Raw genomic sequence first — 21,159 nt, 5'->3', positions numbered from 1 at the left:
CATCTAAAGCTTCTAATACTATTGTACAAAATTAAAAATATTTAATCTATACTCATTATCACAAGATACTTCATAATTCATTACTACTTGACATAGCACTATGTCATAGTACAGCGAGATAATAAAAGATTGTACAGCGCTTTGCACTATGAGACAGAGTAATGCTATACCTGCAATACTGTCCAGCGCGATGCAAAACCATGTAATGTTATGATGTAATGCTGTAATGTTATAATACAACGGCAGCCACACTAAGTGATACGATAAAAGACAGTAAATAAAAGGCACTTATAAACATTTTTGTCGAAAGATGAAAATATGAAAAAATAGCAGTACCAACTGATGAACTGCGATGAAATACACCTAATGATCTGCAGCACTTGATAAAAACCTTATCATTTTCAAAGCTACAAAACAGTTTTGTTTCACAGCTACATATTAATTGAAATCCTAAATTTCTATTACCACTGAAACTTTATTGCAGTTCATCTGGTAGGCACTAGGCAGATTGGCACTCAATAAATCAAAATATCATGTAAGAAACCATTTTAGAACTTCTTCGATTCTGCACTTCGAAGGAAAATAGCATAATCTTTTGGATAAATCTTGGTGATAAAAATACAAGGTTAGATGAACCATACATAAAGTATGTATACTTCAACAGAGCAAGCATCACGGATATCAGTGTGTATACGCTTATTATCATAGATGGTATTATACTTGTATTACAAGTATACAGTAATCAATAGAATAAACTAGTACACAGAAATAAACAAGATGTACTAGTGTACAAAAGCAGCTAAGTGGATGGACCAACATGTAAGTAGGCAGATACTACGTATATATGTACGTATAAATGATACATGTATTTAGTTATACATGTATACCAAAACACATGTATACCAAAACACACGTATATCTATATACATGTATATCGGTATACATACATGTATAACCAATATAAAGGATTAGGACATTTGCAACACATTTTCTGGAGCCTTAACAGCCGGAGATTTGAAATGAGATGAAATGCAATATGACTATAGTTGCCAGCGCAAATAATATGGCTCCTTTGTGAACACCGCCGACATATTGGAAAGTACTAATAGTCTCCCGCTATTTGAAGCAAGTCAGGCAAGTGTCTCATATTATATCCCGACTGTAACAATACCACCAAACCTGTCTCAATATGAATCCATGTGAAATATCCGTGAATAATTTTTATTCTTTGTCAGCATAGCATGGCAGCCTTTCATGTCGGGTGTTATTTGGAGCCGAGTTCACTAATGTCACTGACTCTGATATCAATGACATTATGTCTTGGTGCGCAATGCAAACAAGAGCTAAATGGCCTTGTGTGTAATCCATGGCTAAGCCAAACACTTGCTAGGATGCACGTTACTATGTCTAATGAAAGAGCACACTTGAAGCGCGAGAGCACGCGAATAGAAGTTGAAATGGCTACAAGGCTTGTCGAGGGGCTTAATAATCATAAGAAACTAGAAAAGTTCAGCTACAAGAAATACAAACAGGTGAGCTATTCTTATCAGACTAACCATGTCTAAACTCGTGGCGACGTAAAGAGATAATTCGGAATAGTCAAAGATGACAACTTCTTCAGGTGCTTTCTAGATATATGAAAATACTTGCTGCTCTATGATATCTAAGATATATTGAAAACGGTTGAGGTTTGAGATACTACATGGTATGGTTATTCTTTTGATACCTAGATATATTCTAAATTAACTGAAGAAGGATGAAACTGACATGTTCATAGTAATTTGAGTGAGTTTTATATTAGCGACTTTATTATGATATGGATTTCCGTTTATTTGCTAACGTGATTACGTGTTACTGGTGAAACCAATTATCATTCTTTCAAAACACACTAGCTACAGGCATCATTGAAAAAAACTGCTTTTTGTGCTAGAACAAAAGATATTCATATACACACATCTAATTTTTATACTCCAATTTTAGAATATGATTAGTAGTATATATGCAATTATTTTAATTGCCCAATTCCTATACGATATTTAGAGACTGCTGGTAAGTGTGTGTGTGAGTTACAGAGCTGTAGCTACCCTGTATATGTTGTTGACCATCACACATTCACAAGAGTTTCTTGTAATCTGTAGTACATGTTTTGCACCTATGATGCATGCTATGACTAGAGAGCGATTGGAAAAATGACATTATCAAAGGTTGTTTGTAATGACAGAATAACTAGTAACAGGTGCTACTAGTTATGATATTGTCAGATATAATACCTGTTATGATGGAATGAAACAAGTACATAGAAGTATTTGAAAGAATGATGAATGCTCAGTTGCATACAGGGTGGACAAGTGTATAGTAGTAAATATGATAGGCTAGTACACGGTAGTAAATATGATATACTAGTACACAGTAGTAAATATGATAGACTACTACACAGTAGTAAATATGATATACTAGTACACAGTAGTAAATATGATAGACTAGTACATAGTAGTAAATATGATAGACTAGTATACAGTAGTAAATATGATAGACTAGTACGCAGTAGTAAATATGATAGACTAGTATACAGTAGTAAATATGATAGGCTACTACACAGTAGTAAATATGATAGACTAGTACACGGTAGTAAATATGATATACTAGTACACAGTAGTAAATATGATAGACTAGTACACAGTAGTAAATATGATAGACTAGTACACGGTAGTAAATATGATAGACTAGTACATAGTAGTAAATATGATAGACTAGTACACGGTAGTAAATATGATATACTAGTACACAGTAGTAAATATGATAGACTAGTACACGGTAGTAAATATGATAGACTAGTACACAGTAGTAAACAGGATAAACTAGTGCACAAAAGTAGCTATGTGGATGGTCCAACATGTACGTATACAGATGCTAAGAATACATGTATATAGGAATACTTACACTACATGTATATCGATGTACATGTTTATAGGTTTTTAGGAATATATGTACTATTAAGAGGCCAATATGATAGGTTTATCATTTCATGTTACTGACTTGCACCAGATAGAACATGAACTATAAACTCAGCATTACTTTCGGCCTAACAATGATGAACCGTTTAAAGAATAATGAATGACATGATGCTATTGCTGCGCACGATGAACGAAGATATGAGAAAAGCTGCTTGTAATTTTACAGAGATCTCCAGTTGGACAACTGCAGGTGATTCACAATGTGGAGAGTGCTGGTACATTCCTCTCTGTCCGGCCCTCGGCCACAGCAGACATACTAAAGCTGAATCACAATGCTCTTAATAGCATTGATCTCCAATCTCAGGAAACCCCAGACAACAACCCTCGCTTGCTGCAACGGTGAGTAACCTCTTATATAATAGAAGTCATCAAATCTAAAAGTCATCTAGTCAGTCATCTTATCTAAAAGCATTGCTGTGAGAAATTTGGGATGAGAGAGGACCGTCGTTATGTCCAGAAAAGTTTACTGACTATGAAGCGTGGCCTATCTTTAGATACTGCCTGACCTACATGCCTTTTGCAGTTTCGGATTATCCAATGGGCAAAGTTTGGCTTTAGTATTTGTAAACTGTTTTGATATTGCCATGTGTCTTATCACTGTTACTGCCACACAGGTAATTAAAATCTCATCTCACAAAGTGAAAGTTTGGAGTTAAGTAGATCATTGGATTCTGACATTGCTACGTCTTTCTATAACAGGTTCTATTTTCAATGTGCAACAGTTATAATTTAGATAGGAATCAATATTTCAGAGTGTCAGTTATATAATTCAGTTTATTGCATGACTCTCTGAGCTGGCAGCAGGCAATCTGTTATTTCGCGAGATGCCAGGAGCGTTAGTTTAACCAGTAAGAAGAATGGAGGCTGACTATGCAAATGCTTACTCCCTGTGACAAGCTGCCAAAACAGCGCAGATCTTCTTATTATTGAGAGTATTTCATAAATGGTGGTGCTTAGAGATACGTGTATTGTATTTAATAGATCAAAAGTTTTCAATAATTTTGTGATACAAAATAGGTTGAAATTTTACTACAATCTAGAAGTTTTTTAAATAAATTTATAATGATTGTAACACTTCTGCTAGGAATGGAATCTAGCTACTCTTAGAATGTTTTAATAGATGCCAGTTCATATCTTTAAAAAAAAAATTATATTGTACTTGGCTAAAACGAGGTAATCAGACGATAACACAAAATTTTCTGTTACCGAATAAAATAAGATTTTCCTGCAAGTTAGTTAAATGCAATATCTATATGTTATGATTAGTTTTACAAGACATTAAACTGAGGATGAACTTTTAGTCATTAAGCTAACAGTATTCTTGCTTAACATAGCATAGCATAGATAGCATAGATAGCATAGATAGCATAGATAGCATAGATAGATATATAGATACAAAATGTAGATGGATAGATATATAGATAGATATATAGATATAAACTTTATTATCACAGGTCATATGGATAGATATATAAATATATAGATATAAACTTTATTATCACAGGTCAGATGGATAGATATATAGATAGATATATAGATAGATATAAACTTTATTATCACAGGTCAGATGGATAGATATATAGATAGATATATAGATAGATATATAGATAGATATAAACTTTATTATCACAGGTCAGATGGATAGATATATAGATAGATATATAGATAGATATATAGATAGATATAAACTTTATTATCACAGGTCAATGCCGTTTAAAGCGAACTAGACCATGAGAAAAAAGATAAGTAAAAATAAAATATTGAAAGGGAATAAAATACTAAAGTAAAATAAAAAATTGGATACAGCTAATCATTTGGAATGGTAATGGTTGTTGTTATGAACGATGCTAAGTTTGGTTTCTATTATAATTAAACTAGTCTTACAGAGAAGGTAAATCCCACTAAGACATGAAGTTTATGCATAGTTTTTAAAGGTTGACTTGCAACATAATTCACATTACAGTTATTTGGTATCAAAAGATTCACCATGTCTTACTCTGCTGTGTTGTAGGTGCAAAATATGTGGAAATGTGATTACAAGCTCTTAAATGCTCAAAAACGAACAGTTAATCGCCACCATCATGAAACCGCCGTAGATTGGAATCAGTTTATTTCTCTGACGTAGTCAATCCATTTGGTTATTGTTTTGACACGTGATGTTCTCATGTGAATTGAAAGGTCAATAAAAGACTCAATATAAACTTATCGTAGCATTAGTTTATGACAAACACTTCGGGTTTTACCGAAGAGCCCGTATCAAGTATAGATGCTCGCTACTTTACAGTTTTGTTTCGGCTTGGTCTAATCGTCTAGTCGTAATCTGATTATGTGACCCATGCTTCCTGCCAAACACCGCAAATAATTTCTGCAGCATTTTTCGATTATCACAGGCGACCAACAGGCTTGTCATGTTTATCAGACAATGATATGTACTCCTTAGAGCTAAGGTTAAAGAATTAAACGAATTTTCATGGTAGGTTATAAGATATCAGTGCTGAAAGTGACAGCATTACAATGATGATGAAATAGACGCATAACGACAATAGACATGGTTTTATTGAATGCGTGAAGTATATTTGTGAAAATATTTCGACGAATGAGGTTGCATGAAAGTGTAAACAGAAGCCATCCCGTTCAACTACGTCCCATTTGAGCCGTTTTGGAAAGAGATTCTAATCTACAACAGCTTCATGATGGCGGCGATTAACTGTTCATTTTTGAGCTTTTAAGAGCTTGTAATCATATTTCCACATATTTTGCACCTACAACACAGCAGAGTAAGGCGTGGTGAATCTTTTGATACCAAATAACTGTAATGTGAATTTTGTTGCAAATCAACCTTTAAAGGATTTGGACAGCCAAACATTTTTTTGTTTCATGTTAAACAATAGAGTTTAATTTACAAAATCAAAAGTAAGTATTTATTTTATTGTAAGCGACTTTTGTAGAGATGTAATGATCAATACATATAGTTTATTAATCTATTTGTATTGATCATGACACTATTGATCATTTTGCTAAGCCTATTTAGATTTTAGCATTTCGATTGAGATTAAATTCTTTTTGGTTTTAAAGTATCTTTTATCCAAAATTATGTATCTTACAACAAGTTCTTTTTTTAAATCTGTCCATCAAAGAAGCAAAAGTGAATTTGACTCACTGCGCTATAGATAACTCCAGAAGAACCACTAATATTGCTAGGCTATAAAGCCCAACATCATCAAATATGTTAAAAATTCGCGCAATTCAAGAAAAAGGAATGCTTAGAAAAAAACAGTTATAATTTGCAGAAAGTTGCACCAACTTCGGTGTGACAGTTTAGGCCTACATTAAATGTGCAAAGACCTGCACTTTTCGACCTTTTTTACATTCCTGCTAGTAGATGATCGGCTTGCTTTTCTGTGCTTTTCATTGGTCAGTTTGAGACATTTCTTTGAGGTGTGCCCTGAGTGTAAAGGTACATCAAAGGAAAAGGTCAGCGGTTATAATTCATCTTTTAGCTAAGTAGTTTCACCAATCGAAATCTTATCACTTAATTGACAATGAAAGTTACTGACTGTCAGCTACACTATATCCACAGGAGTTTCATGATTTGAAGAAGTAATTATTCTTGTAAAGAAATAAATGCAGATGCGTTTTCCTACAGTCAGAGCTGATCATAGTAGCTAAATTTCATGAATTCTTTTTAATATTCATGCCAAACTAAACATGGATTTATAAATTAATAAATTATAAAGGAAACTTTATATAATTGATAAACTATTCTGGTAACGCATTGCTATCGATTTATAAATCCAACTACCCTATTTTACATTTATTCATAATTATGAAAAATTTTAGTCATAACAAGTTTTCAAGTTTAAGTATTACATATGAATTAATAAAAATGGCTTCGGTAAAACTTGCAACAGCTTATTTTTTATTTAAACTGAATATTGCTTAAGCCTTTGAAATCTTCAAAGATCCATGCTATCATTCCTCAGAGAATCTTTTAGATGCTTTACCATTCAAAGGATCCATATCATTTGTAAAAAGGACATCAGTGGATCAAATCTTTAGTTATGTGTGTTTTGATGCATCAAATAATGATGCAAAGGATTAAGCAGCAAATCATAACAACTGATTTGTGCTTGTCCAAATGGATTCAAACATTAATCGTTGTTATGACAACGGCCTTGTCCGTCTGTTCTACCATCTAGACAAAACCATATAGTTGTAGGTTAGGACTGCTTTACACAGAACTTAAACTCAAAAAATTCGGCTTAGCAGCACAAAACTCTAACACATGGGCTAACCATCTGCCTTGCAGCACTTCAGTATAATTGTGCATATGCTTATTCTCAGTGCTCTATTGACAGACCTGCCGATCTCTGGCAGCACATTAGACTCCCAGGGTACATATAATCATAAAAGTTGTTAGGCTTGAAAAGGGCTATAGAGGTGCTAATAAGACAAAAAGAAATATGGAGTAACACAGCCTGGAATGACGCATAATGTATTTACTTTCCTTTTCCTGTTTCTCAATTATGTGCTTGATCCCCCAAGCACTCAAGATAGGAAAATGAAGCCTTTGGCAGAACTAGGAGTTGTCTTTACATGTTAGTACTGCTTATTGAGCCCCTTAGTACTGCTTATATATATCGTTGCATTTGTTTTGTTTAATCTTTTAGACAATTGGAAAAATATGTAAAGTATTTTGTGGGTAGCGTAACAAAACAAAACTATTCTTTTGGAGATTTAAATATTTAGATATTTTTAAAACAGAAAGGAAGATGACGTTATCGTAGCTGTGGTTCTCCCTGCTGTATTGTGATGCTGTTACAATCAGAGAAGTTGCTTTCTCTTATAACTTTGAGTTACAAAAGTTCTTGAAATTTCAAGCAAATAATATTCAACCGCAAGATAAGATCCGTCTGAGTGAATTAGTGACCATAGGAACAAGAGATTATGGGTGGGCAGGACCTACAAACCAGTAAAAACATAATGAATAAATTTTGTTTCAGAAATAAGTCAGCTCCCATTTGGGTAAGAGTACCGAGCCATACTGAGATGTGGGAGGCCTGTGCATTACAGGACAAAGCGAAGACTCGCAAAATTGTTTTTTCCCACTCCAAGTCCATAACAGGACGTGAGAAGATTGGTTCAAAGTCAGCCTCAACTAAAAAAACAGGTATATATGCGTTTTTTTTGCCTTTTGTTAGTTACAGCTGGCTAATGAAGATAATGAACCTTAATTTGGTAGGAACTTTAAGAATTATTCTGATGAAATAAAAAATAAAAAAGTGTAACTTGAAGCAATGTCTTTTAAAGTCATGCATACACATACATACATATACTAAATTAACTACTACATACTTTCAAACGTACTTCTATACGCATATTCTAACATAGCTATTTAGAAATTTGAACATTAATGGTTTTTATGACTTGAGATATATTTTGTTAAGTGACTCAGTAATAGAATATGCAATGGTACTAATTTATCAGTTTACTATAGAGAATAGTAAATTTTAGTATAAAATCAACTCTGGAATGCGACGAACTTTCAAAAAATCTGCATTATTGCAATCATAGTCCAATAACTCCTCACGGTCACCTTGATGTACTACATGTAGTTTTTTGACAGATGCTATAAAATTTCTGTAGATAATTGAGTCAATGCACTGCCAGCTCCATGTATGAACAATGCTCCACCTCCATTTGCCTCTCCCAATAACAAAAGAAATAACAAATACCTCTTTTTGTTTAATGGTTATACTTCATTATTTTAGTGTCTTACATGTAATTTAGCTTTTTGGCATTGTTTTATATAATCCATTTATTTTGGCACTATATATAATTACCTGAACTATTTATCATTAAGTTTATGAGCAAATGTATTAGGCAATGTACAGGAATACACTATATGCTACCATATATAAGGATGTAAAGAGCAGTGACTCGCTATGTAATGGTAATTCTATACTCGAAATTCATTAAGAATAGGCTACTAGTTCTGCGGTGGCAGCCCGATGCCAAGAAAATTTCGTATCGTCTGTCTGCGTATCACACAATAGGATATGTGAGCAAGTAAGTATACTCGTGCCAACGTACTATAGTATTGACATATGAAAAAATCCCACAACAGATTGCTTTGCATCTTGATGTTTGACTGCAGTATCTTTGTCTCGAAATTATTGCACGAAAAGCTTGCATTACCATTCTAGCAAATGTCTATGTCACCAATATTGCATCGATAATCTTCAAAAACAACTGAAAACATTCCTAATGTAAATGATTGCGTGTTTATTGAAGCAAAGAACTTGCTGTAGAACCTAATGTTTGATACGCATGCGCTCAGCTAGCACTTCCAGTGATATTTGTACTAGGTTGAGTGTGTCAGTATTGGTTTAAAGTGCCTTTGCATTGATCGTGTATCATTGGCTAAATATGTTAGGGCCGGCATTACAATTTTTTTCATGACCCAAAGAAGTAGAAAAAAACCTTAGAAATTAGCCTTCACTATTATTGAAGAATGGTGAGTGCGTACGGAGCGTAGCACAGATATTAACCTACATGTACGCCTTTGGCCACTAAAGCATCAGCACCATCGCATTAGTAAACTTTTTAGTTACTAATGCGATGGTGCATTAGTAACATCAGTCAGTCTCGTTAACGAAAGGAGAGTGTCTTGTAGAAAAACTGGCAATACAAATGTGTTTACATAACCGCATACTGCCCTGAATCCTGTCAATGCAACTGCGTCAATCATCTTAGACCATAACATGAAACTTTTATCATAGAAATGAATGTGAAAAAATTGTTTGACAAAACGATATTATGCGCACACAGTGTAAGATTTAAACGCCTGGCAATGTTGAGATTAAACTCTTTAAAGGGTGTTGAATAAACACAATTACGTGAAAGCATTCGATCTACTTGAACACGTCTCGCACACTTCATACACAATAGTTTTAAAGGAGCCTCTTGTTCAAGCAGTGGAGTTCTAATGAATGTTTGCATATTGTTTTATTATATTAATATTCTTTGGATTGTGGTTGCATTCAATATCTTTATTCATGTGAACGCAGGGAAGGCGCTAACACGACCTCAAACCAATGCGACACTCTACAGGTTTCGACCCATAGATATCAAAGCAGCTTATAGCAAGGAGAATATTCAGGTAGGCATTTTATTATAGCATTCGTAGAACGTCAAATGTTAGAACAAGACTTGCTGACCTGAGGAAAGAATAGGGTGATGGTAAAGCGGATAGGCAGATGTACTGCTATGCATGAGTGTCTCCAGCGCAATATACTTTTACCAGATCCATAAAACCATAAATGTTTGACAAGCCTTCTATCTAGACGTAATTTTTTAACATAGGATCGATGATATGCTTGCTGCAGCATGTTCTTGATCAATAGTTGGTGAAGTCTACAGAATAAACTTCACGATTCATGTTTCGATTAATCATTCCAATTATGTAAAGTTAATTTATCAAGTTTGCTGAGTAATTAGCTAGCTCTCTAAAGATCATCTGTAATCAGCTGGTTGCCAAGCACTGTGTGGTCACATTACACATACAGAGACGATATCATTGGCAGGTGTTTGACAATCTAGATTGAGCCCCCAGCTTCAGATACATTAATGCTAATAGAGATAGCTTTTAGCTCCCCAACGTCTAAAACGAGAGTCTAAGGCTAATGCAAACACTGGCAGCGTCTTTGAATAGATGTCAGAGAGATATCAATAGCGACATTGTTTGTTCAATTTCATCTATCAACAATTGTCTTTGACTAACTTTAGATGGTCACGAATTCTTTTGTGTGCAGTATTGGATCTCTATCATCGACTATCTGCCTGCTGTCCTATTCACAGCTGAAAGCTAGCTTGTCACATGACCACTAACATGCTGCGAATATTCTTCAGCTCTGCACAGCCCTAATAAGGGAACAGTGGGACTCTAAGGAGCGGCAATACATCAGCTCAGGAGCATATGCTAGAGGCAAATCCGAGGCCAAGGATAAGGCTTTGCAGCAGTGGTTGACCTTTGAGGGCGATTCTCCAGGTGCCCTTTCAGCTTTTACACCAGGTAAGACATTTTGAATCTGTGCCAGAACTAAAAAAATATTTATGGTGTACTCACAGGCTAATGTTAAGAATAATTGTCATGACACGTTAGAGTTCGCACAGTAAATTTGTGTGACAAATGTCTACAAATGTATATAGCGATATCACAAAAGCAGAAATCGTTGTATTATTGTGTTAGAAGTACTAATGAACTTCTACCAAGAATTTATTTTGTTACATTTATAACTCACATAGTTTTCGTTAATGGTTTCATTGTAAACAGTTTCTGCCTTTTTCATATTGAACAAAATTCATTTCAGCAGTTGTTTACAGCCTTTGGGATTGCTTTAGGTGAAGAGCGATCGAGCCCAGAGGAGAACCCGAGGTTCAGCATAGAAGCTGGTGTCGGTATTGATGTAGCTGCAAAACTTGTCCTTGGAGAAAAGGTCAGGATAGGGCAGAACGGCAAGTTGCTTCTTGGACAAGAATTTGATGATGCTGATGATAATTCTGTGTTTTATGACAAGTAAGCATTCCAGCAACCTTACCGATGACAGATAGATTGATTTTTAAGGGCCAATTTTTATTATTGGAATCTGTAGCAGTGCTAGATGAATTATACTTAAGCTAAATAAAAGCACACACATAAACTGGTCCTAAAACTACCATTACAAAACATTAAATGTTTTGTAAATTGTACTGTCTGATATAGATAAATACTCAAGAGATCTACCTTCTTCTCTAACCTCCAACAAGTAGAGCTAGTTAAGAGATCAATAGATCAATTTTTATTATTGACGATTATAATATTTAGACTCAGAAGTCTACATGTAAGAGGGAACAACTTTGATGCGAGTTTCTATTATGTGATACGCACACAGATAGTAGGAAATAGTCATGGCATCGGGCTGCCACTGCAGAACCAGTAGCCTGAATTTCAAGTATAGAATTACCATTACATAGCGACTCACTGCTCTTTATATTGCATGAGATAAAAATGTACTTGCTTTGAGCTAAGCTTACGGATGCTAACAAGATCATAAGCAAAAGCGTATTCTGAGCTGTAAGACTTGATTTTGCATATTTTTTCCAGCATAATTTGTTAGATGCTTAAAATCAGCCCCGAATAAACACCTGGGAATCCTAATGACAATAAACTGTGTATAGCAACACATTTATAGTCGATATAAATACTGTACTTGTTCATATTGTTCATCCTACTTTTCTCTTATAACAGCCACCGTTTGCAGAACAATGTGAGTAGAATTTACCATTGGTTTATCTGTAGGTGTGATTCTCTGCTAAATATGACACATAGTATTGCCCAAAAACATGAGCCCCTCAATCCTCCTTTATGCTGGCAGGATGTGGAGAGTAAGGCTAAGGTGATAGTCCCTAAGGCTATAAACGAGTTTAACTCAAGGCAGCAGGTAAGAGCTATTGATCGACTAGTTCCATCTCCTTGGTGATCAGTAGATGCTCGATCCCAACTGATGAAAATTGCAGCCAGACTACGATTATAAAATGTGATGCCATCCTAATCTTACTCTTGACATCCTTCTAATTATTCATTAATGAAGAAACTTCCTATGACCATATACTATGCACAAAAATGCAATCACTAGTATTCTAAAGAACACCTTTATACCACAAAATTCATACATCATCCTCATCTAGTTTACTTTCCGCTTATGTTAGAAACATAGAGAACAATATGGATGCACTTACCCAATTTTTTTGCCAGGTATATAAAACAGATGTCTTTAATAATTTTATATCTTTTTATAACTGATTTGTTTTTTATTGCAATAGTTTTAAACTTTACGCGCTGGTTCTCTTACACCATAAGTCACCCACTGAAGGTGAAACAGCTATCACCTTTGATTGCAGATGAACAAGACAACTCCAGTCATCTACCACAGCAGCCCAAACATTAAGCCATATGTGCCACTTTCAGCTCAGTCTGACAAAGGCAGGCTGACTATGTTACTTTCTCACAAATTGGCAACAGCTCGGCGGCGGCATGAGGTAAGAAAAAGCATGTAAAATTATTGTTTATCAACACCACATAAATGCTGCCACAGTATATTTTGACTGTTTCTAACACAATCACAATTGTAGATCAGGTTTCTGCTCAACTGTTGTTCCAAAGTTGTATCAGCTTAATATTTTAGACACATCCGGATAGTCATAGAATATTTTAACGTGGCTTTGACAAAACTTTTTTATGTGATCACCTGCTACAGGATCAAGCTGAAATGACTTATGAAGAGATACTTGAGTCTCACACCCCTCATTCAAGCCGGAAAAACAAATCTGCAGGATTAGCTGCACCCACACCTGACAACACTACTGCTCAACCCTCAACGCTAAACAAGTCACCAAAAAAGATGACAGCCAAACTTCCTCCGCAAGTTCTCTCAGGTTTGCAATTTGCTATTAATTTTACGAGGTAAATAAATGGCCTAAAGATTTGAGTGTAGTTGGTCATTACGATTTTCCTTACATAAAACGAATGTTCTCACACAACCCTGTTTATGAATATGCTGCAAAAAACTACAAACTGCTTACAGCAAGCCGACGGACGCCAAATATACTCGAAGAAGTCAAGTCTGGCATCCAGAGACAAGTTACAATGCCTTCATACAATGTAGTATCAGAAAAGCCTGTTGAAAGGGTAAGATCGGCAAGATTGCTATGGATTTTATAATTGGCAAATTTTCTCATTAGTTCAAGCTTTCTAACTAGAATTGAAAAAACACCATTCAAAAAATTTTGATGCTAGGCATGTTTGATACATTATCTGATGATAAACATTTGCAATGATTAAATATGCAAAACTGGCCATACGGAATTATTTTATACATTAATAACAAAGAAAGCTACTCCAAAAATGAACATTTCTCTAGCATTTTGACTCATTTTTAAACCCAAGGTGTGAATATTGTACCTCGCATTATCTTTAACAAGTAGCAATTGTTTTGAATAATCAGGTGCAACTTGAACTACATAATAAAATCATATTATTGAGAGAATATACACGTAAACATTAACTTTATCACTATGATTAGCGTCAAGTTAGAATCGCTATTTTTCTAAAAGATTACGATAACATTATTGATCTATTATTGGTTCCTTTATAGATTGATTTGATTTAACAAAACAATAGTACATAAATAAGTTTCATGTGATTCATACATAACTCATGCAGTAGTCACATTTATCAATGAAAAACCTCAAACTAATGAAATTATGTTATACAAAGCTAAAACTGACAAACTCAATTTTTGAAGGTTGCTGGGAGACCCAAAACTAGCCAAAGCTTAACGGATAGGGCAGCAACTCCAATAAGGCCACCCAAATATGTACCTAGCTACAACAGTGGTAATGGAACCACTCCATCGATATCTCATAATGGAATGGAAGGAGAAAAAACATTTGTTCAGATAACTACTCCAATAAACCACCTATTTAGAAAAGAATTGACAGACCAAGCTGTAGTAAAAGAAATCAAGGAACAATCAGCAACGACGTCAATTCCTTACAAAGAACATAGAACTAGAACTAATAACACACCAGTTGGCTTGGCAACAGTCACATTAGTGGGAAAGGCTCCCCCAATCGAAAAACAACAGAAAACTAATGTCAAGGTGAACCATCAGCAAGTCGCAGGAAGAGAGGATAAAGAAACCTACGAAACAGCACCAGAGTTGAGTGCAACAGAATCGTCTCTTGGCGACCTAGCCAACCTTCCTAACAGACTTGCCATAAACATTCCTGCAGTGGATATGATAAGCGCATCATCCGCAGCTAATAATTCTATTGCAGATTTCCAGGAGTTTGATAATGCATCCCATAAAGCTAATCCTTTGGAGAATGCCGCTCGACGCGTTGCTGATGTCAATAATAATAACAGCATACAGTTTAGCGCTGACACTGAGAGTGCACAATCTGATCAGAGTCTATGCATAGCACCGAGTATAGCTTCCTTTGAGAATGAAACTGAGGAGTTTAGTATATCTGTAGATGTAACCAGTAGTGCTGTGCCAGTCCTATAGGTTATTCAATTACATACCTTTTGAATTGAAATTGTTCCTATTTTATTTTTGATATCTTGCTAGTTCCTATTAAAGAGCCAATATATTATAGACTATCGACTAAAATGTAGTTGGATCAATTTTGTGCAGTATCGATTTCTAAAAGCCTGACATTGAAAGACGGTTCAGTTGAGAAGCCATAAATTATGAAGCATCTACAATCTGAGCATTTTAAATAAGATTGACTAAGAAAAAACCTCATGTAAAAAGTAAGAACATCACTTTTAAAATACTATGGCAAGCTTGTTATGGTAGGATATATGAGAACTGCTTAAAACTGTGCAATGTACATGTAAATAGAAAGCTATCTTAGTTATACTCCACTGCAAGACCGGCACCGTGTCCACCACCAGAAATGTCCTTGCCATCCAGCAGAGCGGAGAGAGTAAGAACAAAACCTAAAATGCACCATACTTGCATGAAAAAGATCGTTTTGAAATACCAAAAGGTTAACTTTAAAATTGTACGTCAAATTTCGAATATATTTGCACTTAAGCTAACATATTACTATTTATATTCTTACGATGTTTTATTTTCAGGAAAGATAATTCTGTAATGCTCTACATATCAAAGCAAATTTTGAGTGGCTATGATGATTCGAACCATTGTGGAGCAAGAAAGGCCAATAATTCTATAGAACGGAGAGATGTTATTAATTGATGAACACGGAAACCAGTGATATATGAAATTCGATGTTGAGTGTTGCTTACAAATGAAATTTTTGACACAATTATTATTTTAGGTATAAAGGAACAGATTTGTGCCTATAGTGTTGGGGGCCAGAAGAAGTAAAGGTACAAGTAAAATAATTTGGCTACACAAGTACGTATCTAGCATGCTAAACATCTTGTGAAACACCTTTAGGTTGACAACAGTATGTTGAATGTGATTGAGGAAGTTTTATTCTGAAGCCTAAAAGCTTGAATAAAAGTTTTTCGCAAAAAACATGAGTTTGAGGGAATAAGAATTCGATCAATAACTGCTTATGACCATTAAGCTGATTGTGATTCATTTTAGATAGAAAGGAGACCTTGAGTAAAAAAACTTTGATAATTAAAATAGCATCAGCTTAAGCATGGAAATTGGAGCCAAAATAAAGACACTGGATTAATTCACAAAAATCCAAATAGAGTGAGAGAGTAACAGAGTAAGAATTCATCCTCAATGAACACCACAGATAGTCAACAAAAAAAAGGAATGTAGACCTGAAGATCGTTATGTATGAAGTTTAGTGTTTCACTTATGAGCTGATTTCACACCAAAAACATGAAATCTGATAAAACTTGCATTATAAGTTGAAAAGGATGCACCATTTCACAAATTAAACTGTTCTTTGCACTATACGAGTTATTTTCTTGCATAATAAAGAAACTTATGACTTGTTTACAGAAGGTTAACTCTAAGCAATTCTTGAAGCACTGATTTATAAAGTGTTAACGGCTAAAGGAATAGTGATAAGCCACAAATACTCAATACAAAGAGTTTTCTGCTCTATCCAATACTTGGCTGAATTAAAAGAAAAGTATTAATTTCGTACATCCAGTTAGCAATGCACTTATGTTGATGATATATTCCCTATCTACTCATCAAACTACTATTATTCATTCAGTGAATAAGTAAACAATTTTCTTGTTAGCAGTTGCATAAACATGGATAATTTGTACTTACCACCTTCTAGGTTTTGTTGAAGAGAAAGTCCTATTTGACCCTGCTGATTCACTTTCATTCGTACACTCGTGTCTTTGGACACCATATACCGACAGCCCATTCTAAATGCCGGTGAAATTAAGGGTTCTTTCCACCCTATACCCACAACTGTTTCTAGATTTCTGCTAAGCCTATGGTAGATGGAAGCTGAGACGCTTTGTTGCTCATTTCTATACAAAACAGATCTGGTATAAGTTAATAAGTAACGCCATATCAGAAGCATGCGGCATAGGTGCAAGTGTTTTGGTTGATGTAGCAGGTTCACTTAGATATTTGTATAGTGCTTATACAATGCACCTCTACTAACTACCTCCCCTGCACAATTTTTATAGGTAACATAGAATTTGAATAAATATTAGTCTCATCATGCGAAATAATTTACAACAAACAACCTTCCCAATTTCTCGAAACATTCCAAATTTTTATGTAAAAAGCAAGTTAAAATTGAAAATAAAAGGAAAAAAAATAAATAAAGTTAAACCATGTCTGGTGTAAGTGAGAATAAGTTATGCTGCACTCATTTATCACTCAATTACCGAGACTACACATTGCCCAGCCTATACACCTCCATTCATCTGTCTCCATGGTATAACTTAACAATGTAAACCTTTGATTTATTATTGCTCTAATTTAGTTTTTATAATTTGGGTTACCCATTTAATTTTTCACATAGTTTAATATAATGCATTTATTTTCATGCAAAACAAAACTACATATTAATTTTTGGGCTCTGGTATGAGTTAATAAAATACAACTGCTATGACACATGAAAAGATTGGGAATTGTTTAGCTTCATATGCTGAGATTTGAACGTACTTTCAATGAAAAAATGAGCTCTGTAAAGAATATAAATTTTGTCCATAACATGGCACTGTTTAGAATGAATATAGAAACAATGTGGAGGTAAATTTTACAAGTTTTGCAATATGTACATACTATTATTAATAATACTTACATTATAGCATTCACGCTGTAGTCTTCACCGACATGGCTTATGGCAAAGTTGTTTCCCAAAAGTTGGCCTCTATTGACATCATAAGCATTGAGGTAACCAAACACATAACTTTTGTATCTACACAATAGACAGAATGTCGAGTTAAAGCATACGGCATAAAGTGAAACTATAACTATAAAGTGAAACTATAACTATAAAGTGAAACTATAACTATAAAGTGAAACTATAACTATAAAGTGAAACTATAACTATAAAGTGAAACTATAACTATAAAGTAAAACTATAACTATAAAGTGAAACTATAACGAATGTACGATATGACAAAAGTGAGATATGAACTTACGCGGCAGTGAGGGAAGCTTTAACATTTAGATTGGTATCAATGTCCATTGTACCATTGAAAGATTCTGTCTTATATTTGGTTTTTAGCTGTCCTTTTTTGTACCTAGAAGAACAAATACATATTTTACATGTATTCTTCCCTACTGGGTCTCTAGCATGTAAAAATGTCTAATATTTAAATTTTATTGTGACTTGCACTATAAATGAAAAATATTCATAGGTGTGGGTTGTTTTTGTACCCAGGGAAGACAATTTCTTATGTGGCAAAATCAAATCAAAATCTGTGGCATTATTTGAACTCCGTTTATGTATTCTGAAATTTAACCAATCACACCATAATAAAATTAAACAAACATTGAAATAGATTTTAAAAGTCAACCATAAAAGGATAATAACCATTTTTAGATGCTACTGCTACCAATACTTTACGACCAAAGATAAAAGATATGAATTAATGGTGCAAAACCTACAAACATGGCTGCCAACAGGTTATACAGCGTTTTTATAAAAGATATGTAACCTTCCTAACCTCAGACTCATTTGTGTGTTTTCACGGTGGCCAGAAAAACCAAGGTATGGCATTTCAGTGCTTCGTTAGTTAGCATCTTTGATTCTCATAAATTTTTTGTCTGCATACAACTTTAATGTTTTATGCAGGGACTCTATAACTGGTGGCCAATTTATACACTGGTCGATAGTAATTTATTTTCCATTCTAATATACTGTTGAAATAATTATTATATTGTTGCACCAGAAACAAGGTAGCCTGCCACTTAACTGACACCTATAACTGATGCTTGCGAACCCAAAATGATCTATTTCAAGATGTGCTCTAGTGCAGCCTTCATCTGCATCTTATTAAAAGTGGCATTAATACTATGGACGATTCAAGCATGTAGAGCTGTGTACACAGCTCTACATGCTTGAATATTCCCATAATTATTTGAAACAAATACCTTTGGTAGTGATTTGAGCCCATTTTCTTTTGATTAGGACAGATAGTAAAGTGATTTGAGATTTGATAAATTGTTCGTTAATGGACACTTTTCCCCAATTTTTTTGAGTCAATTTTGCTATCATTTATCAGTTATAAAACAGAATTATATGCTATCCCACAGTTTAGCACTTTTGAAATTGTTTTCAAAGGCAGTTCAGGTAATATGATGCGGATGTTAGAACGCCCAACCTAATGTTAGTGTGCTCTGTCAATAATATGTTTAAACCGCATACGTTTTGCTGATAATAGTGAACTCCAAAATATTATAAAGTAATGTTATAAAAACTATGTCTGTTAACTTAACCATCGGATGTCCTTACCTTTCATGAATTTGTATGCGTCCAGTTTTTATATCATAACTTTAAGGTTAATTTACAATTTACAACTACTTGATTTCATAATAATAGTGGAACTAGTCATAATATACATAATCGTCATATATTAATGGCCAGTAAATTTATTAATTGTATTATAATGATTTTAAGGTTACTGTACCTAGATTGGTAGAATCACATGAAAATGATATACTGTATAATTCCAAACGCTGACCAAATAAAAGTGGACAAATGCTAACTAAGCTTGCTCTCAGGGTTTTGTCTATCCATGACATGACTGGTCTAATAGAAAAGGTTTTGAGTAAAAGCGCATTTATAATGCATCCAAGGTGAAGCTCCAATCTAGATTAATTTTTCAGATTTGTTGTACTTGAAATGTAATGGCAACAAGTGATAAAACAAAAATTTAAAATATTTTCTTCATGTCAATGGAAATAATTAATTAATTTTTGACGTTTTATGTTCTGCTTACTGTTGTTCTCAAGTCAAAATACAAGAAATATACCCAACACATTCATGGATACAATGCAAAAAAACTCTATTGGTCATCTATTTACTACTTTTACTCGTATGTAGTTTTATACATAATCCATTGTTCAATCAACTGATGAATAGAAAAGACACTTATGGTAATCTACCCTAACTTGTAGAACGCCTGCTTTGCTTAGAAGTTCTTGTACTCAATAATTTGTCACATAATCGCATTTTATTATTGTCGTGATTCGGAATATGGTTTGTGTTCATGGGACAAGTGATCTGATTTATTAGATATTATATGAGACAGACAGGTACATAATTTGATTTTAATCAAATCAGTTTATAAATCATTTGATTTCAAATATAAAAAGAGATTTGGATACAACTCTGTCACCATGTGACTGTTTTGGGTTTATTCACTTTATTGTCCTAGTCTGCAGTCATGGATGACTGCAGAGCTGAAGAGTGTCTAAAAAAGGAACTGTTCTTAGACAGTAAATCTGTAAATGGCACCTAGCAGTTGTTTTTTAGGATCATAGTAAGAAGTTGTATCCTCTGACAAGATAACTCTTAAAAACTAACTAAACTGCTCAGCAGCAATGCATTGGAGGTCACCTAGACTAAGTAGATAACCTTAATAAATTAGCCTGAAGGCAACTCAAGAAAACTTAACTGTGCAAAGCAAGCAAGCTTGGGTCAGCAAATTCTGTGTGATATCAGTGTCTGATGCACCATAAAATGATCATCAATTCAGTTATTACGCTATATATTGTATCACAATCTCTTTACCTGAAACAACTGACAGAGAACAATCACTTGAAATGACCAGTTAAAACATCACCAAACAGGTTTAAGCACTTGTCAGCTGTTATGTAAGTCACTGCTGCCTTGTCTAATACAGATGCAGCTATGCCAGATCAAATGACACTTTAAAAACAATTGATTTGCAAAAAGTTGTTTTTCTTGGCTATAATTTTTACCTATTTTAGCACTTGCATGATTCATAGCCAAAATGATCACGTTTCGAGCTGTATCATGTGCTATAATACAGTTATGGCACTCACCCAGATGAAGAGTTCACAGAGCCATCGAGCGACACCTTCAAACCATCAATGATCTTATCTTCTATAGTATTTTCAGAAGTAATTGTACCATCATTGGCGGCCTTTACCAGAAACTTCAT

At 34.3% G+C, this 21,159-nt stretch overlaps 2 protein-coding genes across 2 annotated transcripts; one reads left to right on the top strand and one right to left on the bottom strand.

Annotated features, from left to right (window-relative positions):
• The first annotated feature begins 1,457 nt into the window (after window positions 1-1,457).
• Window positions 1,458-15,195, top strand: LOC137394402 (uncharacterized). Its single transcript, XM_068081118.1, has 11 exons — window positions 1,458-1,532; window positions 3,181-3,353; window positions 8,018-8,184; window positions 10,085-10,176; window positions 10,926-11,088; window positions 11,418-11,592; window positions 12,355-12,496; window positions 12,957-13,094; window positions 13,313-13,490; window positions 13,550-13,743; window positions 14,360-15,195. Exons 1-11 carry the CDS (start codon window positions 1,458-1,460, stop codon window positions 15,122-15,124), a joined length of 2,262 nt encoding a protein of 753 aa, XP_067937219.1. The 3' UTR covers window positions 15,125-15,195.
• Window positions 15,196-15,464: 269 nt separating this feature from the next.
• LOC137394401 (voltage-dependent anion-selective channel-like) lies at window positions 15,465-21,159 on the bottom strand. The gene is made up of 5 exons (XM_068081116.1): window positions 21,041-21,159; window positions 18,169-18,270; window positions 17,826-17,942; window positions 16,832-17,040; window positions 15,465-15,561 (listed from the first exon to the last, which is right to left on the bottom strand). Exons 1-5 carry the CDS (start codon window positions 21,157-21,159, stop codon window positions 15,473-15,475), a joined length of 636 nt encoding a protein of 211 aa, XP_067937217.1. The 3' UTR covers window positions 15,465-15,472.

Source organism: Watersipora subatra, chromosome 4 (assembly GCF_963576615.1).
Source record: "Watersipora subatra chromosome 4, tzWatSuba1.1, whole genome shotgun sequence".
Classification (NCBI taxonomy): Eukaryota; Metazoa; Bryozoa; class Gymnolaemata; order Cheilostomatida; family Watersiporidae; genus Watersipora; species Watersipora subatra.
The sequence above is the reverse complement of the archived record's forward strand: the minus strand, read 5'-3'. Positions and strand labels throughout refer to the sequence as shown.

Bases quoted from the DNA above. Each gene is read 5' to 3' on its own strand.
- LOC137394402 (XM_068081118.1), top strand. From the start codon at position 1,458: ATGGCTACAAGGCTTGTCGAGGGGCTTAATAATCATAAGAAACTAGAA. The intron at 3,354-8,017 runs GTGAGTAACCTC...ATTTTGTTTCAG, and splicing joins AACCCTCGCTTGCTGCAACG to AAATAAGTCAGCTCCCATTT. The intron at 10,177-10,925 runs GTAGGCATTTTA...AATATTCTTCAG, and splicing joins ATAGCAAGGAGAATATTCAG to CTCTGCACAGCCCTAATAAG.
- LOC137394401 (XM_068081116.1), bottom strand. From the start codon at position 21,159: ATGAAGTTTCTGGTAAAGGCCGCCAATGATGGTACAATTACTTCTGAA. The intron at 18,271-21,040 runs GTGAGTGCCATA...TTGTTCTTCTAG, and splicing joins TCTGTGAACTCTTCATCTGG to GTACAAAAAAGGACAGCTAA. The intron at 17,943-18,168 runs GTAAGTTCATAT...TCTATTGTGTAG, and splicing joins AAAGCTTCCCTCACTGCCGC to ATACAAAAGTTATGTGTTTG.